A 21,813-nucleotide genomic window follows, 5' to 3' on the forward strand; every position below is an offset into this window, starting at 1 on the left:
CGGTGCCTGTGGCTCAGTGGGTAGGGCACCGGCTCCACATACCAAGGGTGGTGGGTTCAAACCCAGCCCCGGCCAAACTGAAACAAAAAAATAGCCAGGCGTTGTGGTGGGCGCCTGTAGTCCCAGCTACTTGGGAGGCTGAGGCAAGAGAATCACCTAAACCTAAGAGTTGGAGGTTGCTGTGAGCCATGAGGCTACTGTACTCTACCAAGGGTGATACAGTGAGACTCTGTCTCTTAAAAAAAAGTTTAGTCAGTCATTAGGGCTGAAAAAATACTCTAACAGAAATATTGAATCAAAGGAAATTTTAATCCTTTCAAATTTATGGTTGAACTTATAAAACAGTATGGAAAACCCGCAGAGGCCAAACTAAAAACATGAGCATGAATCAGAAGATATAACCAAGGTTGAAGCTTTCTGCTGCCCTAAGGGCATCTACCTACTATCTCTGATAACCTGAAGCAAGAGTTTTAACAGCCACAAAAGCCTTAGGCCTATGAAAGGGAGTAAGTTACCCTGTTTCCCTGAAAATAAGACATCCTCCGAAAATAAGACCTACTTACAGGAAAGATAAGACGTCCCCTGAAAATAAGACCTAGCGCGTCTTTGGGAGCACACCTTAAAATAAGACACTGTCTTATTTTCGGGGAAACAGGGTAGATCCAAAGCTCCCAAGTGAAGCCAGGTGGGGTTGTAATTAAAATGAAAGGATGAATTAAAGGTAAATCTGCCCTTCAAAAGGAATCAGCAAGAAAATGTATCTATCTTGGCCTTGGCTCTTGGGAGCGAAATAAGTCTCTTTTAATAGTTTTTAAGTAACCAAGGGAGAGTCTTCACATAACTATAAAGTCCAAATTAGTACTATCTGCATGGTCCTGGAGACCTCAAGCCTAAATTTAATTTAAAGTCATTGATTGGGATGGGCGTGGTGGCTCACACCTATAATCCTAGCACTCTGGAAGGCGGAGGCAGGTGGACTGCTTAAGCTCATGAGTTCAAGACCAGCCTGAGCAAAAGCAAGACCCTGTCTCTACTAAAAATAGAAAAACTGAGGCAAGAGGATCACTAGAGCCTGGGTTGAAGGTTGCTGTGAGCTATAACGCCACAGCACTCTACTCAGGGTGACAGTTTGACACTCTATCTCAAAAAAATAAAATAAAATAAAGTCATGGCTCGGCGCCTGTGGCTTAAGTGGCTAAGATGCCAGCGACAAACACCTAAGCTGACAGGTTCGAATCCAGCCTAGGCCCGCCAAACAACGAGGACGTCTACAACCAAAAAACAGCAGGGCTTTGTGGCAGGTGCCTGTAGTCCCAGCTACTTGGGAGGCAGAGGCAAGAGAATCACTTAAGCCTGAGAGTTTGAGGTTGCTGTGAGCTGTAATCCCACAGCACTCTACCCAGGGTGACAGCTTGAGGCTCTGTCTCAAAAAATAAAATAAAATAAAGTCATTAATTGGTTGTGCCCCAGGAACCTGGTAGAAGCAAGCAGCACAGTTCCTGAGAAAGAAGCCCCCAACCCTTGACCCTTAATCTAAGCTTCGGAGAATTCCTACAGACTTCAAAGAAAAATGAACCTATAAAAAAAATTCCAAAAGATACAAGCACTATGAGCAAAACTCAGCACAAAAGAAGCCCCAGAACAATCAGACCATAAAGATGTCAGATATTAAAACTATCAAATACAGAACAAAAAAATGTTCACATGTTTAAAATAATAAAAGAAATTAAAAACATGAGAAAAGAACAAGAAACTACCAAAATGTTCAGATAGATTTGAAAAAGAATAAAAACCTCTAAAAATAAAAAATGTAATGATAAAAGTGAAAAACTCAGTGGACATATCACTGAGATTAGATAGAAATAAAAAGTGAATTTCTGAATAGGAAAATAAATTTGAAAAAATTATCCAGAATGCAGCCCAAAAAGAAAAGGATATGAGATATATGAAAGACGATTTAAGGTAAGTGGAAAATGAAGTGAGATAGTCTAACACATGTCTATTCTAAGTTCCAGAGATAAATAACACGGATAATAAAAAAGAAGCAATTTGCAAGGAACTTTCCAAAGTTGAGGGGCGGCGCCTGTGGCTCAAGGAGTAGGGCGCCGGTCCCATATGCCGGAGCTGGCAGGTTCAAACCTAGCCCCTGCCAAAAACCAAAAAAAAAGACAAAGTTGATTAAAGATACAAATCCTCATATATAGGAATCACAGTGAATCATAAATAGGATAAATAAAACAAAATCCACTCCTCAAATTACCAGGTTACACAACTCCAGGGGACACTATGTACACAGAACACATGGATGGTGTGTGTTCCCTAGAGTGTACAGTGCAGCAGCCCTAAAAGAGAAACTGCAAAATGCCAAAAATAAGGAGCCGATCCTAAGCAGTGCCAGACAAAAAAGACAGCCCAACTAGAAAGGAACTAGTTTGACACTGATTTCTCAACAGCAAAAGGAGGAGTAAGAAAAGAGTGGAATAACATCTTGAACAACTGCCTGTGAATCCATAAATATTTCAAAATAAAAGCCAGGTGGTGGCTCACACATGTTACCCCAACACTCTGGGAGGCTGAGTGGGAGGACTATTTGAGCTCAGAAGCTTGAGACCAGCCTGAACAAGAGCAAGACCCCATTTCTACTAAAAATAGAAAAAAATTAGCCAAGTGTTGTGTTGCACATCATTAGTCCCACCTACTTGCAAGGCTGAAGCCAGGAGGATCACTTGTGCCCATGAGTTTGAGGTTGAAGTGAGCTACAATAACACCCACTGCACTCTAGCACTCTAGGGGGGGCAACACAGCAAGACTGAGTTTCAAAAAAAAAAACCAAGCTAAAAAAATTAGAGAGCTAAAATACTGGACACATCACTAGCATGTAATCTAGGAGGTATAATCAGAAATTAAGTGTTCTTAAGCTGTCCTACTGTCTACAAGGAAAGTAAAGACACAGATTAACCTCATATCATGTTCAAAATTTAGAGTAAATGAAATAAAAACCAGTGTAAGGAGAAAAAAATTAATGTAAGAAATAAGAAATACAGAAAAGACAAACAAGAAACACAAAATAAGATGATATATATATACAATAAATACATTAGTGTTCAAAATAAATAACTAGGTTAAGCTCTCAATTCAAAATACAAAGATTTTCGGGTGGCGCCTATGGCTCAGTGAGTAGGGTGCAGGCCCCATATACCAAGGGTGGCAGGTTTGAACCCAGCCCCAGCCAAACTGCAACAAAAAATAGCTGGGCGTTGTGGCGGGCACCTGTAGTCCTAGTTACTTGGGAGACTGAGGCAAGAGAATCACCTAAGCCCAGGAGTTGGAGCTTGCTGTGATGCCACGGCACTCCACTGAGGGCAATAGAGAGACTCTGTCTCTAAAAAACAAACAAACAAACAAAAAAATACAAAGACTTTCAGTTGGCATACCAAATCTAGTACTCTAGCCTGGGCAACAGAGACTCTCTCTAAATTTTTTTTTTTTTTTCTTAAAAAAGGAAAAGGAAAAAAAGTAGTAATCCAAAATGGAATCAGCTTTCTTCAGTTTGGAAGTAACTGACTTCCCTTTCATTCATATTCTAATAATATCTCATGAATGTTTTCAATGGTTTAGGGATTCATTAAATTTGTAAGCACACTCTTATTTTCTTATTAGTCTAGTTGTTGTTATAATTGAGGCAATATATTCTGCTTTAAATAGTAATGAAATTACCAACCTGTGGTGTTTGGGGAGTAGACACACCTGTTGATAAATTATCTTCATGCCATTCATAGTCTAATAATACAGCTACATTCCTTTCATCACTTGTGGTCACATCTTCCAGACTCAGATTCTTTGACTATTCGATGAAAAGACAATATGATTCAATTTTTAAAATACAGTCATGTGTCACTTAACCACAAGGACACATTCTGAGAAATACATTGTTAGGCAATTTTGTCATTCCGCAAACATCAAAGAGTATACTTACACAAACCTAGATAGTTTAGCCTACTACACATTTGGGCTATGTAGCATAACTCACTACTACTGTGCTAGAAACAACACAGCATGTTACTGTACTGAGTACTATAAGCAACTGTAACACAATGGTAAGTATTTGTGTACCTAAACAAAGAAAAGGTACACTAAAAATATGGTATTATAATCTCACAGGATCACCATTATATGCATGTGGTCCAAAGTCAATTAAAATGTCATTGTATCATAAGCCGGGCATTGGGTGGGCGCCTGTAGTCCCAGCTACTCGGGAGGCTGAGGCAAGAGAATCGCCTAAGCCCAGGACTTGGAGGTTGCTGTGAGCTGGGTGATAAAGTGAGACTCTGTCTCATCAACAACAAAAAAATGTCATTGTATCATTATGTGGCACACTACTTTAGTATATTTCAGGCACAGGGAAAACACTGAAAGCAGAAACAAATGAGAAACAATTAAAGCAGCTCACCATACAATACAGGAAATAGAAAGTCAGAGAATGTTAGGTCAAATTATGATAGGAAAATCCCTGACTCTCAAATAATGTGTCTTGGAACATTCTTATATGGTATACTATCTAGATTATCACTATCACATGATACTATAATACCAGACAACTCCTTTGCAAATTCATAAATAAAAAGATCTGACAGACCAGAAGATGAAAGGGAAACAACTTTAAGTTTTTGTTGTTTTTTTTTTTTTGTAGAGACAGAGTCTCACTTTATGGCCCTCAGTAGAGTGCCGTGGCCTCACGCAGCTCACAGCAACCTCCAACTCCTGGGCTTAAGCGATTCTCTTGCCTCAGCCTCCCGAGTAGCTGGGACTACAGGCGCCCACCACAACGCCCGGCTATTTTTTGGTTACAGTTCAGCCGGGGCCGGGTTTGAACCCGCCATCTTCGGTATATGGGGCCGGTGCCTCACCAACTGAGCCACAGGCGCCGCCCGGGAAACAACTCTAAAATACAGATTTCTTAGTTGTAAATAACACAGAGTAGTTTCCACCAAAGATAATTAGCCTTATCAAAGATAAGGTAGAAACCACCATGGGTAGGACATTTGGGACAAGTGTATATTAACAATTCCACCAGAATAATTTATTTTCTCTCATTCTTTCTCCATTATTATAATTATTATTATTTTTTTAAACAGAGTCAAAGAGTGCAGTGGCGTCTGGCATCAAATTCACAGCAACCTCAAACTCTTGGGCCCAAGTGATCCTCTTGCCTCAACCTCCCCAGTAGCTGGGACTACAGATGCCTACCACAATGCCTGACTCTACATAGTCTCACTATGTCGCCCTCAGTAGAGTGCTGAGGCATCACAGCTCACAGCAACCTCAAACTCTTGGGCTTAAGCAATTCTCCTGCCTCAGCCCCTCAAGTAGCTGGGACTACAGGTGCCCACAATACCCAGCTATTTTATTTTTTTGTTGCTGTCCTTGTTGTTTAGCAGCCTAGGCCAGGTTTGAACCCACCAGACCTGGGCATGTGGCCGGCACCCTAACTACTGAGATACAGGCGCTGAGCCACACCTGGCTATTTTTTTTTTTTTCACACCTGGCTATTTTTAGAGACAAGGGTCTCCCTCTTGCTCAGGGTGATCTCAAACTCCTGAGCTCAGGCAATCCACCACCTCGGCCTCCTGAAGTGCTGTGACCGCCATGCCCGGCTCTTCCTCCTTTATATTTATAAATGGTATCGCCATGCCCGGCTCTTCCTCCTTTATATTTATAAATGGTATACTAGATATACTCTGAATTCAAGACTGTGAGTATATACCTGGATTTTTTATTTCTTTTTCTTTCCTTTTCTCTGAACATCTTGTTAACCAGGCCAAGTAATTTTACTTGAATTTCTTGTACCTTACCCTTCTCTAGTCCCCCCGCTGCTATCCTAGTTCAAGGACAAATCTTATACCTGAACTATTCAAACAGACAATATGGTCTCTGCCACGAATCTTTCCACCCTCTCAACCAGGGATGACAGAATTCTCTAGGATTGCCAATTACCATGGATTAGAACTGGCAGCATGGAGCACCATGCTCAGAAAAATCCTAACACTGAGTCTATGCTCTGTGGGAAAAGTGCAATGTTGCATGAGCGAGGGCTGTCACTAGTACTGCAGTAGGGAGTGCCAGCATACATATTATCCCTGACTGACAATTCTATACACCATTAGATAAATTTTTCAAAATCATAGTCATGCCTCTCTCTTGTTCAAAAATCGTTCCCATTACCTACAACACAGTGTCTAAAACTCTGGCATGGCATTTCTAGGTTTGCCACAATCTAGCTCTTGCGTACCCTTCCAGCTCACTTGCTCTCTCTCCCTCTATTACCCTTCCTCTGCTTGAACTCTCTTTAACCAAGTTTAGCCGTCTCTCTGAATTTGCTAATTCCATTTATCCTGCCCTAAAGAATATGTGTGTGTGTGTCATATCTCAACTTGACTGTTAGAGAGCAAGTACCTCACTTTACACTGACCTGTTTCTCAAAGACTAGCACGGGGCCTGAAAATGCTAATGATGCTGAAGATGATGTGGTCTTTTGTGATTCTTGGATCTGACTGAATTACTGTTTCAATGAAAGTGGCATCTACTGATTGGTAGTTCAGGATTACTTCTTTTTTATATACTTTTATAAACAACACCTCAGAGGAAAAGGGTGATTCTGTCAAGGGGGAGAACAGTACAAAGAGACTATGTGGCATCCTTTAAGTCTCAATAACTTGCATAATGATCAGAAAATAACCCAAACTTTTATTTCTACTTCATTTCCTGCCGTTAAAATGTCTCTTGGGCCAGGCAGTTCTCACCTGTAATCCCAGCACTCTGGGAGGCCAGGCAGATGGACTGATTGAACTCATAGGTTCAAGATCAGCTTGAGCCAGAGCAAGACCTCGTCTCTAAAACTAGCTGGGCATTGTGTCGCACGCCTATAGTTCCAGCTACTTGGAAGGCTGAGGCAAGAGAATAGCTTGAGCCCAAGAGTTTGAGGTTGCTGTAAGCTGTGATGCCACAGCACTCTACCAGGGGCAACAAAGTGAGAGACTCTGTCTCAAAAAAATAAAAAATAAAGGGCGAGGCTTGGCGCCTGTGGCTCAAACGGCTAAAGCGCCAGCCACATACACCTGAGCTGGCGGTTCAAATCCAGCCCGGGCCACCAAACAACAATGATGGCTGCAACCAAAAAATAGCTAGATATTGTGGCGGGCACCTATAGTCCCAGATACTTGGGAGGCAGAGGCAGAAGAATCACTTGAGCCCAGGAGGTGGAAGTTGCTGTGAGCTGTGATGTCACAGCACTCTACCCAGGGTGACAGCTTGAGGCTGTCTCAAAAAAAATAAAAATAAAAATAAAGGGCGGCATCTATGGCCCAGTGGGTAGGGCACCGGCCCCATATACCAAGGGTGGCGGGTTCAAACCCGGCCTCGGCCAACCTGCAACAACAACAAAAAAATAGCCGGGCATTGTGGCAGGCACCTACATAGTCCCAGCTGCTCAGGAGGCTGAGGCAAGAGAATCACCTGAGCCCAGGAGTTGGGGGTTGCTGTGAGCTGTGATGCCACGACATTCTACCAAGGGCAATAAAGCGAGACTCTGTCTCTAAAAAATAAATAAATAAATAAAAATAAAATGTCTCTTGATCTGCAATAAAAACTGATTCATTAATATGACCGCCCAAATAATTAAGTTATTAGGTAAATACTTATTATGTAGTAGATGGAAGATAAAGAGTAAATATCTTCTTAGATACTTTCCACTTGGATACTTTACAAATCATATATGCAGATCCACTGAGACAAGGCCAATTCAGATATAAGAAAATCCAATGAATGGCTCAGGAGAATATCTTCAATCTCCTAACTGAAGTGTTATAAATTCTAAATTTTTAGCTAAAGTGATTATCCTAAGTATAGAGGTATCTAATACCTTTCTGAAAATATCTCAATCAGAAGCAGAGTTCATGGTAAGGTTTGGCAATGTAAGCAAAATGGATGATGAGCTGCTTCATAGAGCTCATGTGTAAGATCTGCCTGGGTGTGTGGTATTCACCAGCCTAATAAAACTTTCCAGGAACAGACTAGAAAACCATCCCAGGAACAAGAGATTTTCCTTCAGAGACATCTCAACACAACAGCCATTTCCACTAATTTTTAATTATTTGTTCAGTCAAAAGACCAACTAAGGAAGGAAGGAAGAAGGCAGGTTAGGACTGGCAGGGACATAAGATTCCACTATACCTGATCAGTGCTTGTAGTTTAGTGGTTAGGGCACCAGCCACATACACCAACTGAAGCTGGTGGGTTTGAACCCAGCCCAGGCCTGCTAAACAGCAAAGACAACTAAAACAAAAAAATAGGTGGGCATTCTGATAGGCGCCTGTAATCCCAGCTACTTGGGAGGCTGAGGCAAGAGCACTGCGTAAGCTCAACAGTTTGAGGTTGCTGTGAGCTGTGATGCCCCAACACTCTACCAAGGGGCAACATAGTGTAACTCTGCCTCAAAAAAAAAAAATGATTCCACTATACCTATGGCATATGACTGACAAATGCCAAAAAGAGATTTAAATGAGATGTTAAAGGAATTTGGGTGTGGGAGGAAGATTCAACAAAAGATTGTGAAAAAATGGTATTTTAACTTTTTTTGGTACAGTTGTGAGACATCTAGGAAAAAAAAAATCACCTCATCCACACAGCCATTTGGGTTCTTGGATTCCATAAAGAGGACCAACTTCAGGGCAGTACCTGTGGCTCAGTGGGTAGGGCACCAGCCCCATATGCCGAGGGTGGTGGGTTCGGGGCCAGCCCTGGCCAAACTGCAACAAAAATATAGCCCGGTGTTGTGGTGAGTGCCTGTACTTCCAGCTATGGGAGGCTGAGGCAAGAGAATCACCTACGCCCAGGAGTTGGAGGTTGCTGTGAGCTGTGACGTTACAGCACTCTACTGAGGGTGATAAAATGAGACTCTGTCTCTAAAAAAACAAAAACAAACAAAAAAAAACAGTGTAACCTGGTTTCTTGTACCCTCAATGAATCCTCAACAATAAAAAAAAAAAAAAGGATCAACTTCTATCTGAAGAAAACAAAAGTACATTTCCCTAGTGCTAAAATCACTTCAATTATAAACCAAATTAATCTGAGGGAAGATTATATTATGAAGTTCCATAGCCATCTGGCAAAGTATTTGAATAGGTGATCTTTTTTTTTTTTTTTTTTTGAGACAGAGTCTCACTATGTAGTTCTTCATATACAGTATGCATCACAGCTCACAGCAACCTCAAACTCTTGGGCTTAAGCGATTCTCTTGCATCATCCTCCCCAGTAGCTGGGACCACAGGCAACCGCCACAGTGCCCGACTATTTTCTTGTTGCAGTTGTCGTTGTTTAGCTGGCCCAGGCTGGGCTCAAACCCGCCAGCCTCAATGCATGTGGCTGGCGCCGTAACCACTGTGCTACAGGTGCCAAGCCTTGAATAGCTAAATTTTAAGCCACGGGAGATACAAAGAATCACACAGAAAACAGAAACTAATGAAAGCATTTAGGAATGACAGTGCTTCCAATATGTAATGCTTTTCCACTATTCTAAAAGCCCATGTCTAAACTGAGACAACAAAATAGAGAAAAATAATTTGGTTATAACTATCTTTCTTACAAAGAATTTTAGTTGAATGAGTTATGGCTACTGCTCAAAACAAAAACACAGGAAGAAAAACAAAAATAAACACAAAACTGCCCAATCTCAAGAAAGCAAGGCAAATTTTAAAAAATCTATATTCTTAATATAAATATCAAAACATTTCATGTCATATAAAGTATAACACTCTATATTTACAGATCTTATTCCCAACAATTTTTTCAATTTTTCTCCACAATAACACCATATGTACTTGAATGTACATAAATTATATAAACAAGTACACTAAAAAACACCCCAAAATACTAGAAAGACACCATAAATATAAACTATATCATGTAAAGGTAGTATAGGCTTATTTAAAGATACTAAATTCCATTTTCCTTTCAGTTTACCTGTGGCTTGAAATTTTTCTATAACAGGGGCGGCGCCTGTGGCTCAAGGAGTAGGGCGCCGGTCCCATATGCCAGAGGTGGCGGGTTCAAACCCAGCCCCGGCCAAAAAAAAAAAAAAAAGAAATTTTTCTATAAAATAGCTTTTATAAAAATAAAATGGGGGGATATTTGTAAACTGTCATCTTTCTTTTTTTTTTTTTTTTTTGCAGTTTTTGGCCAAGGCTGGGTTTGAACCCGCCACCTCCAGCATATGGGGCCGACGCCCTACTCCTTTGAGCCACAGATGCCGCCCTATAAACTGTCATCTGAACATTCCAAAATTTAAGAGCTCAAATTCAGAACTTCCTATTTTTCTCATCAAAAATGTCTAAGCCATAAAATGTCTTGCCTCTGGTTCCTTGACACCAGAAAGTGGTGTATCCAGGCAGGCACATGGCAATACCAATAGGTTTTCACAGAAAAGACCCTAACATTTACCTTGACATCTATGAATGGGAAAGCACTGACTTGTCCACAGGAAAAAGAAGGAAGCCTTAAACGAACTGGTTTTCCTCGAGCCTTCTTGGTTAGAAGCAGAAGATAGGTAGCTGTGAGGTGATCATATTGCCACTAGAGAAAAAGGAGATCAAGTTGTTTAGAAGACTATAAAGTTGTTTGTTGAAATGTTTTATTTAAAATTAACTTTTTTCCTGGGCAGTGCTTGTGGCTCAAATGAGTAGGGCACTGGCTCCATATACCAGAGGTGGTGGGTTCAAACCCAGCTGCAGCCAAAAGAAAAAAAAAAAAATTAACTTTTTTCCTAAGTATAACGTTCAGAATTCTAAAAGTGGATAGCTTTACAAGGCATGTAATGAAAAATAACAATCTCTCCTGCACCACACTTCCACACATAAGACAATTTCAACTTCCCAGAAGGAATCACTTTTAAACACGTTCAGTTTTTTCTTCCGCTATTAATTCTGTATTTCTAAATTAAGTACTTACACAGCTTTAAATTTTTTTAGCTTCAGATATTACCTATAGATTTCTAGTATGAAAAATAAGAACTTATGTCTTTTTTCTTTTAAGACAGAATCTCACTATATCAGCCTCAGAGAGTGCCGTGGCATCACAAGTCACAGCAACCTCAAACTCTTGGGTTTACGCGATTCTCTTGCCTCTGCCTCCAAGTAGCTGGGACTACAGGTACCCACCACAACACCTGGCTAGAATTTAGGTCTTTAAGTCTATAATTCCCTCCCTTCCCCATACATTCCCCTCCCCATATCCTCCTTCCTGTTATAATTTTATAATTTTTTGTTAAATCAATATTTATATTATTATTACATAGATATTATTCATAACTAAATAGAACTAATGTTCAAAATAGTTAATTGGTACCCTGACACCAACCAATCAGAATAGAGGCCAAAAGGTCAGTAGGGTCCTGGGAGACTCCTGCTTTGCCAATTATTAATCTTTTAATAGCAAGATAAAGGGAGAAGGTGGTGCCCAGGGGTGTCCAAGGGAGATAACATAGAGTAATAAGGAAGTACTGGTTATTTATCAATCATTATATAAATACTCTTTAATATTTTAACCACCAATATGGGTAGCCTGGCTGAATATAAATAAGCCCTGCAGCTATTCTTGATTTCCTTTTTTTAATAACTTTATTTTCCTAAAGTTAGTAATAGTTATTCTCCTTACAAATTCAACCCACACTCTCCAACACTCTTTAGCTCCTCTCAGCATACTCACAAGTCTCAGCTAACCTGCTTTCCCTCTTCTCTTGGACACATCACGCCTGATGTTCACATTCCATGCTCTACTATAGTCTGGCTTCTTTCTGAGCCTGCTACTCAAGTAGTCAGTTTTAGAATTCCTGTCACCTCCATCCTACAACGTATCTCCAGTTTCCTAGAGCCTAAGCATTTTTCTTTCTTGGTTTATTCTCTTGTTTTGGTGGAACACGTTGTCTATTAACTTCCTAAGGATACATGCATGGAAGGTAAATGTTTTGAGATCCTGCATGGCTGATAAATGACTACTTTATTCCCACCTTTCATTCTGGTTTGGCTAAGTATAGAAGTCTAGGTGATAATGTTCCAGTTTGAGGGAATTATGGTCTTCATGATTCTATTAATAATATTGCTACTGAAAAATCTAGTCTTTCTTATTCCCAAGCCTTTGTGTATGACCTTTTGTCTTTACCTCTGAAAACTTTCTGAATCTTCTCTTCTTCCCTAGTTTTCTGAAATTCTACTAGAATAGGCCCTGTTGTGAATCTATTTTTATCCATGTCCCAAGCCCTGATAAAGCCTCTTCTTTCTTGGAAATTCATAGCCTTCGGTTTTGGAATAGTTCTTCTTATGTTGTTTCTTTCAAAGTTTCTTCCCTCCTTTCCTCTCTGTTTTGTTTTCCTGTCACTTCTGTTATTTGTACATTAGACCATTCTTGCCCTTTTTTTTCTATTTTTGCATTTCTTTGTAGGTTCTTTTAAAAGAGTCATTTTCAAACATTTCTACTGAGCCTTTAATTTATATAGTCAAATTTTAGATTTTTATGAGTTATCTCTTAGAATGCTCCTTTATAGTCATCTCATTCTTATTTAAAAAATGAAATAGTTTCTCTTATCTCTGAGAATATTAATTAGTGGATTTTAGCCACTTTCTTCCATTCCTCACATTATCCTTTTTTTTTCTTCTGAATATTTTTATTTTTTCTTCCTTCCTCCCTTCGCCCTACTCCATTTGTTTTGGTCTCTTTCATGTTACAAGTTATCTTCAAATCTCTGGTGATATTTGGTTGTCTATTTCTATTTAAAAGTGAAGAATTCTACTATACAGTTGATTAGAGGCTGTGGTAGGATAGGGTTGCTCATTACCTCAAGGAATTTTCTCTAAGGTAAACAGACAAGAACCTGTATTCCCTTGGGGGGGGGGGGGGAACAGAACCTGTACTCCCAACTATTGGTATAGCAGGTTATTTCAACTGGTCTTTCCCCAGAGATAAATCTTCTAATATTTTCCCTGTCCTCATTACAAATAGAATAAAATTCTGGTTCTGACATTCTCAAGAATGAAAAGAGAAGGGAGCTAGAGTTGTTGATTCATGGTTCAATATAAAGATTTCATGTGTCCATGTATCCAATGCAGAATGGTTCATCACCCACACCTAAACTGTATCTGTTACAAGAGTATCTCTTTCTCAACATCTACAATCTTCTGCTGGGGTAGAGGTGGCTATTACATAGCACAAGGTAGAGAAAGTGGACCAAAGGCTCTAACTGCTTCTAATACAGACTTTCAATCCATCTTCCTGTTTTCAGCCCTCCTCACTTCCTGTCTTCCTAAGTTCCTGATACCTCTGATTTCTCAGCCTTTCTGGAGCTCTAGGGCTTTAATCAATTTGTCTGTTGCCTTTCCCTGCTACAAGCATTTCTGTTTTCTCAGAAATGGTCTGTCAGCTGCAACTTATCTATTTTATAACTTCCACATTTTTATTGACATCCCTTTTTGTTGTTGTTTTGACATCCCTTTTGTCAATTTTATTCTTTGCCTTTGTGAATTTTTTGCATTCTTATCCCTTTTTGTTATTTTAGTGAGGCTTTAAAAAGTGTTAGATATAGGCTCGGTGCCCGTAGCACAGTGGTTATGGAGCCAGCCACATACACCAAGGCTTGTGTACTCCAACTGAAAGTTTCTAAATAATGTACTCATAAGACTATGAGACTCTCTACCCTACCAAAGTGTTAAATTTTAATAATACTGCATAATCTTTAATGTTCTGTATCCTCCTCTCAAAGTACATGAATGAAAAAAAGTTAATTACCAACATTTTATCAGTTAATATTTTAAATGACCACAATCATATGATTTGAAATTTGCATTAACAGCCTTACCAATCTAGTGCATGAAGTATAAAATACTGTGATTAATTATTACAAAACGTTGCCTTTAGTCCAGACAAAATAGGAGAAAGAAAAGGCAGAAAAGGGGTGGCGCCTGTGGCTCAAGGAGTAGGGCGCCAGTCCCACATGCCGGAGGTGGCGGGTTCAAACCTAGCCCCGCCCAAAAAAAACCACACACACAAAAAAAAGAAAAGGCTTCACAAAGAAGGTATCCGGGAACTGGAAGGAAATACGTTACCACTCTCCACTTATCAAAAAATACATTGAAGATTTGTTTTTCCCCACCCCACATCTATAGTTTCATATATAATAGCCATCTTTTTGAAAGAGATTTCATAAACTGATTAGAACAGTAGATAAGAAATAAGTTGCCACTTTCTTGTCAATAATGGCACTATAAATAAATCCTGGATAATGCTTAGTCTTCTAAACATGCCTAGGAACTGGACAACACTCCTTTTCCCCAGGCAAAAAGCATCCTTTTCCCGTGGCCACAGTACACTACTCATTGTGGGAAGATGCACAGGGAAGTTCTGTCAATAACAGATAAATCAACATACTAGTTAGCTTTCAGGTGATGCCAACCCACAAATCTAACAGAAACGTCTCCCTGATCATATAGGCAGTTCCCTCTTTGGAAAGTCAATGTCTTTTGATTCTTTTTTTGTGTGTGTGTGTGCAGTTTTTGGCCAGGGCTGGGTTTGAACCTGCCACCTCCAGCATATGGGGCTGGCGCCCTACACCTTTGAGCCACAGGCGCCGCCCAGAAAGTCAATGTCTTAAAGTAAAGTGATAGATTTACCTACTAGGAAGAAGGTTCCATTTCTAGAAAACTAAAATTGTTTTAAAATTTCCAGTTTCAGCATGACACCAGTATCTCAAGTCAGTAGGATGCGGGCCACATATATCCAGGCTGGCGGTTTCGAATCCAATCTGAACCAGCTAAAACAACGACAACTGCAACAAAAAATAGCCAGGCGTTGTGGCGGGTGCCTGTAGTCCCAGACATTTGAGAGGCTGAGGCAAGAGAATTGCTTAAGCCTAAGAGTTTGAGGCTGCTGTGAGCTGTGACACCACAGCTTTCTACCGAGAGTGACACAATAAGAGACTGTCTCAAAAAAAAAACCCTCCAGTTTCAAGACGTTCCCAGGCATCTGGGCTGAGAAAAAGCAGCTACTAGTCCAGAGGGGCAGAGAAATCGAAGGGTGGCCCTCTCCTCTTCCCTGACTCTCCTCCTCACTCTCTCAATCTTTACACACGTGGCTATTTGCATCCCCAGGGTGGGGGAAAGGGATCTGTCTTAGTCAGAATAGGTTCTCATATGCACGTATGACCCTTAGTGAAGTTCAGATGAATGACTGCTCCCACATTCCAGAGGCCACTCGTGGATAGCAGAATGGGGAAAGTAAGGACCGCAATAAACTCTAGCACTACTCTTAGGAATCTCAAAAAGGCTACAATAAGCTCACTCAAAATCATGAGATATATGAGACTTTGACTATTGAATATAAAAATCAGCAGGGGTGCTTCTGCTTACAACATAGAAGTGAGAGTTCCATATATGGTCAAATGTTTGAAAATAATAGTTTCTCCCTCTCTTTATACACACAAAAGTCAGCAACACCACACTAGCAGGGATCACACTGAACTAATCTCTGTCCTGCCTAATCAATCTTTTTTTTTTTTTTTTTTTTTTTTTGTAGAGACAGAGTCTCACTTTATAGCCCTCGGTAGAGTGCCGTGGCATCACACAGCTCACAGCAATCTCTCTTGGGCTTACGCGATTCTCTTGCCTCAGCCTCCCGAGCAGCTGGGACTACAGGCGCCCTCCACAACGCCCGGCTATTTTTTGTTGCAGTTTGGCCGGGGCTGGGTTTGAACCCACCACCCTCAGCATATGGGGCCGGTGCCCAACTCACTGAGCCACAGGCGCCGCCCCCCTGCCTAATCAATCTTAAAAGTAAAGGCAGAGCTTCCAAGATGCCTTAATGAAAAGGGAACAGACCCAGCTAATCTCAGACTTGGTTTTCCTGAGGCTCTTCAAATTGGAAACTACAAAGAAGCTCTGAGACTACCTCTCATATACTAATTTTGGCACTACCTTTGTTTCTGAGACAAGAGTCTCACTCTGTCACCCTTGGTAGAGTACTGTAGGATCACAGCTCACAGCAACCTCAAACTCCTGGGCTCAAGTAATCCTTTTATCTCAGCCTCCCAAGTAGCTGGGACTACAGGCGCCCACCACAACGCTCGGCTATTTTTAGAGATGAGGTCTTGCTCTGGCTCAGGCTGGTCTCAAACCCCTGAGCTTGAGCAATCCACCCGCCTCAGCCTCCCAGAGTATTGGGATTATAGGAGTGAGCCACTGCACCCGGCAATTTTGGCACTATTGATGTCTGACCTGGACAATTCTTTCTGTGAGAGGCCATTCTGTGCACTGTAGGATGTTTAGTGGCATTGCTGACCTCTACTACCCACTAGATATCAGTAGTACACACACACCCCTCAATTGCGACAATCAAAAATGTCTCCAGACATTCCCAAATGTCTCCATGGGGGGGAAATCACTCCAGGTTAAGAAAAATGAACCTGGACCAATACTTCTCCAGCTTTAATGTGCATATGAATCACTCGGACATAAAGATACAGATTCAGTACGTCTGAGGTAAAGCCTTAGAAATTCTGTGTTTCTCACAAGCACCTAAATCCTAAGGGACACTGATGCTGTCCTAGACCATGCTTTAAATCGCAGGACTCTAGAGCAGTGCTTCTCAACTCCTGGCTGCATACCACAATCATTTAGGAAGCTTTAAGTAATTCTGATGCCTCTGCCATACCCCTCTGGGAATGGCACTTACAAATCCAGATTATTTTAAAAGTAGACCAGGTGCAGTGGCTCACATCTATATTCTTAGCATTCTGGGAGGCCAAGGCAGGTAGACTGCTTGAGCTCAGGGGTTCAAGAGCACTACTAAAAATAGAAAAACTAGCCAGGCATGATGGCAGAGATGCCTGTAGTCCCAGCTACTTAGAGGCTGAGGCAAGAGGACTGCTCAAGTCTACGAGTTTGAGGTTGCTGTGAGCTATGACACCACCGCACTCTACCCAGAGTGATACAGTGAGACACTGTCTCAAAATAAATACATAAATGAATAAATAAAGTTCCCAAGTGATTCCACAGTACAGCCAAGATAAGAATCTCTGATATAGGGCGGCGCCTGTGGCTCAGTAGGTAGGGCGCCGGCCCCATATACCGAGGGTGACGGGTTCAAACCCGGCCCCGGCCGAACTGCAACCAAAAAATAGCCAGGCGTTGTGGCGGGCGCCTGTAGTCCCAGCTGCTCGGGAGGCTGAGGCAAGAGAATCGCTTAAGCCCAGGAGTTGGATGTTGCTGTGAGCTGTGTGAGGCCACGGCACTCTACCGAAGGCCATAAAGTGAGACTCTGTCTCTACAAAAAAAAAAAAAGAATCTCTGATATAGGCTCAGGGCCCATAGCACAGTACAGCCAAGATAAGAATCTCTGATATAGGCTCAGTGCCACATACACCAAAGATGTCGGGTTCGAAACTGGCCCGGACCAGCTAAACAACAATGACAAATGCAACAAAAAATAGCCAGGCGTTGTGGCGGGCACCTGTAGTCCCAGCTACTTGGGAGGCTGAGGCAAGAGGATTGCTTAAGCACAAGAGTTTGAGGTTGCTGTTAGCTGTGACACCACAGCACTCTACCAAGGGTGACATAGTGAGACTCTGTTTCAACAACAAAAAGAATCTCTAATATCGAGTGAATAGCCTATATTCTTTTCATCCCTGGGACTGAACATAAGTATAAACAGGCATTTAAGAATAAAAGAAGATGGGGAGGCTGAGGCAGGAGGAGCACTTGAGGCCATGAGTTCAAGACTAGCCTTGTCAACATGATGCGACCCCATCTCTAAAAAAAAAAAAAAAAAAAAAATTTTTTTTTTTTTTTTTTTTTTTAAATAAACCAGGCATGGCGGTACACACCTATAGTTCCAGCTATGTAGGAAGCTGAGTCGGAGGGTTGCTTGAGCTAAGGAGTTGGGGGCTGCAGTGAGCTATGATCATGCCACAGCACTCCAGCCTGGGTAAATGAGTGAAACTCTGTCTCAAAAGAAAAAAAAAAGAATGAGAGAAGTACAACAAAAGGAAAACTATTTCTTTCCTCACTACGTTCCCACTGTTGGTGGTGCTTAGCTTTCAGAGTAACTGAGAAGATCTTTAGAGATGTAATAGAGATGTAGTATACTAAATACTTCGTTATCTATGTGGTTTCTGCATCAGAAGGAAAGCAATTAATTCATATTTCCATTTGACTTTTGAGTTTGAAAATTGTAGGTAAAGACCTCATGAAAGGTACTATTTGAAAGACTTATTTTTTTCAATGATTCTTGAAACTCTGAGTATATTACTTTAAGATTCAAGTTTAAGTTTATAGATCCCATAGCTATTTCTTCTGGATAAAATGACATGGTATCTGTGATTTGCTTTGAAATACCCTATCTGGAAAGGGTAAATAGGGTTCTGGGATATGGATAATATTAGAAAAATGTTATTAATTGTTGAAAGTGAATGATGAGAATATGGAAACTCAGTGTGATTACACTATCCTCTCTACATTTGTGGGTATTCAAAAAAATTTTTTTTTTTTTTGTAGAGACAGAGTCTCACTTTATGGCCCGCAGTAGAGTGTCGTGGCCTCACACAGCTCACAGCAACCTCCAACTCCTGGGCTTAAGCGATTCTCTTGCCTCAGCCACCCAAGTAGCTGGGACTACAGGCGCCCGCCACAACGCCCGGCTATTTTTTGGTTGCAGTTCAGTCGGGGCCAGGTTTGAACCCGCCACCCTCGGTATATGGGGCCGGCGCCTTACCAACTGAGCCACAGGCGCCACCCGGTATTCAAAATTTTTTATAAGAAACAATTTTGGCATCTAAAATGTAAGTCTTCTGTTAAAGATCATCCCAAGAAAGAGGTTCTGCAATTTTTTTTTAGATTGCTTAAATGGAAACTTGAATTGATAAAAGACTAAGAATCTGACATATCTTGCAGCAATTTCCAATGCCTGCCATTCTCTTAAAGGTATTATGCATGAAAAGTAAATTATACTTCCATTTTCCAGACATATTCCAAAACCTTTGCTTATTATGTCATTCAAAAGAATTTTTTTATATTTCCTCTTCACTGAAAGGCTCTTTGTTTCACTAAATAAATAGCTTAAGGATTCTACTTTGCAAGCTAAAGAACAGGGAAAAAAAAAATATATATATATATATACACAAATCATGAATGATGAAAGACTGGGTTGGAAGCAAAGCTAAATGCAATCCTCGAGTTAGATTGTGTTCAGAAACAGCTATGAATGCACCATCTCTAGAAAAATTAAAAAATATATAGGCATGATCTAGCAAGGGTGTTCAACTTTTTTTTTCTTGGCTGTACATTAGAAGACTAAGAAGTATCTTAGGCTGGGTGTAGTGGCTCACACCTGTAATCCTAGCACTCTAGGAGGCCAAGGCAGGTGGACTGCTTGAGTTCACGAGTTTGAGACTAGCCTGAGCAAAAGCAAGAGCCTGTCTCTATTAAAAATCGAAAAACTGAGGCAAGAAGATCACTTGAGCCCAAGAGTTGGAGGTTGCTGTGAGCTATGAAGCCATGGTACTCCACCCAGGGTGACAGCTTAAGGCTGTTTAAAAAGAAAAAAAAAAAAATTATCTGGGGCTACACGTTAAAACACAAAACACTAACAAAGTTTGATTATCAAAGAAAAAAAGATTCATCGGTATCTGATATCATAGATAAGCAAAAAAAAACGTCCTCACAAAATCAGCATGCAGCCCATGGGCTACAGGTTGGATACATCTCAGAGTGGTAAAAATGATCCAACACCGAAATCATAGTAATGATTTTATAGTACTTGTTTCATAAGCTTGGGGGTGACATGATAATAGCTGCTTTTAGGTTAGAAGAAAATCCTAGATTTGGGGGTGGGGGGAGGATGGGTGGAGGGAGGGTAATTGGTGGGACCACACCTATGGTGTATCTTATAAGGGTACCTATGAAATTTACTAGGTGTAGGGTACAGGTGAAACTTACTAAAGGCATAATACAAATGTCTACATACAATAACTAAGAAAATGCCATGAAGGCTACATTGAACAGTTTGATGAGAATATTTCAGATTATATATGAAACCAGCACATTGTACCCCTTGATTGCACTAACGTACACAGCTATGATTTAACAATAAAAAATAAATAAATAAAAGAAATTTACTAGGTGTAGAATATAAATGTCTGGACACAATAACTAAGAAAATGCCATGAAGGCTATGTTAACCGGTTTGATGAAAATATTTCAAATTGTATATAAAACCAGCACATTGTACCCCATGATTGCATTAATGTACACAGCTATGATTTAATAAAAAAATAAATAAAGTCAATCAAGTATTTAAAAAAAAAACCCTAGGTGCTTTTAGGTTAGAAAACTGCTTAGTGTTTTACTTATTTACACAACAGAACTACAGTTGTCTGTAAGAGTTTTTTTTTTTTGTTTGTTTGTTTGTTTTTGATACAAAGTATCATTCAGTTACCCTGGGGTTGAGAGCTAAGACATCATAGCTCACAGCAACCTCAAAGTCTTGGGCTCATGCAATCATCTTATCCTGAACAGCTGTGGGTATAGATGCCACCACATGCCTGATTAGTTTTTCTATAAGAGAACTTTAAAGTAGTCAAAATTAGGACTCTGCTGATCCTCTGTAGACAAGTTTGTTTATTTTTTAAATTTTTTTCACTGCATATGTGTATGTGTGTGGGTGACACAGTCTCATTCTGCCACCATGGGTAGAGTGCCACAGTGTCATACCTCATAGCAATCTCAATTCCTGGGCTTGAGCAATCCTCCTGCCTCAGCCTCCTCAGTAGAGCTGGGATTACAGGTGTGTGCTACCATGCCTCACGAGTTTTTTTCTATTTTTAGTAGAGACAGGGTCTCACTTTTGCTCAGGCTAGTCTTACACTCCTGAGCTCAAGCAATCTACCCACCTCAGCCTCCCAGAGTGCTAGGATTACAGGCATGAGCCACTGCACCTGGCTGAAAAATGCTATTTATAATGCATAGATAAAGTTCAAATGCCTGTAATTTCACAGGTCTCCTCAACGCAGAATTGTGAAAGCACTTTTCCCCTGGGGTCTCTTGTTGGGCTGACAAAGAAGGAGGAAGAAGTGCCAGAGCAGCCAAAGACCAGTGCTTGTGCTGAGGCGACCAGAGATGACCGCCCCCCTCCCCAAATCAGAGCTGTCTTCTCTAACTATCGAGTAATTTTGTGGTTTGGCTTCATTTTTCGTTTTTGGAGTGCCTGTGTTTGGTCTTGTACGTTTAAAGTTTTAAACAAAAAAAGGGTTTAGGAAAGAATTTCCCTTTTGCTTTCTAAACCCTGAAACTGAAGTTTTATTTTTCATAACTGAGAGATTACCTCCTGTAAGTACACAAAAAAATAATGGTGAAATATAATAGAAACTATGAAATTTAAAGAGAGCAGTTGACTTAAAACATACACCAGTTTTTTCTTCCATTGCTAAAATTAGGCTAACAATGGATCATTAAGTAGAGAAGAAATCAGATGATTATTGACCTTCCTGAGATAAATGGGTATGTAAGAAACAGATTAAACAGAATTTGGCAAATGGCCTGAGTAGATATTTACTACTATACACAGGATGTTACAAAATATTTTGTTGAGCCTGTTGTTTTTGGAAGTATTTATGGTAAGCTTTCTTAAAAATTACTAGGACAGATATTTCTGAAATACAGCTACTCTTTCTTTAAAGTTTTATCATATCTGTTAAGATTTTTCATGGTGAAAGTTTGGTATGGC

General features: G+C 40.5%; 1 protein-coding gene across 1 annotated transcript in view; it reads right to left on the reverse strand.

The window, feature by feature from the left end:
- MELK (maternal embryonic leucine zipper kinase) overlaps positions 1–21,813 on the reverse strand; it is a 102,748-nt gene that overhangs the window by 15,249 nt on the left and 65,686 nt on the right. Inside the window, exons 12-13 of the mRNA XM_053568789.1 lie at positions 10,495–10,626; positions 3,722–3,844 (exon numbers count right to left, since the gene is read on the reverse strand). Of these exons, the coding sequence (XP_053424764.1) occupies positions 3,722–3,844; positions 10,495–10,626 (255 nt within the window). The remainder of the gene's footprint in view (positions 1–3,721; positions 3,845–10,494; positions 10,627–21,813) is intronic.

This window comes from Nycticebus coucang, chromosome 2, assembly GCF_027406575.1.
Source record: "Nycticebus coucang isolate mNycCou1 chromosome 2, mNycCou1.pri, whole genome shotgun sequence".
Classification (NCBI taxonomy): Eukaryota; Metazoa; Chordata; class Mammalia; order Primates; family Lorisidae; genus Nycticebus; species Nycticebus coucang.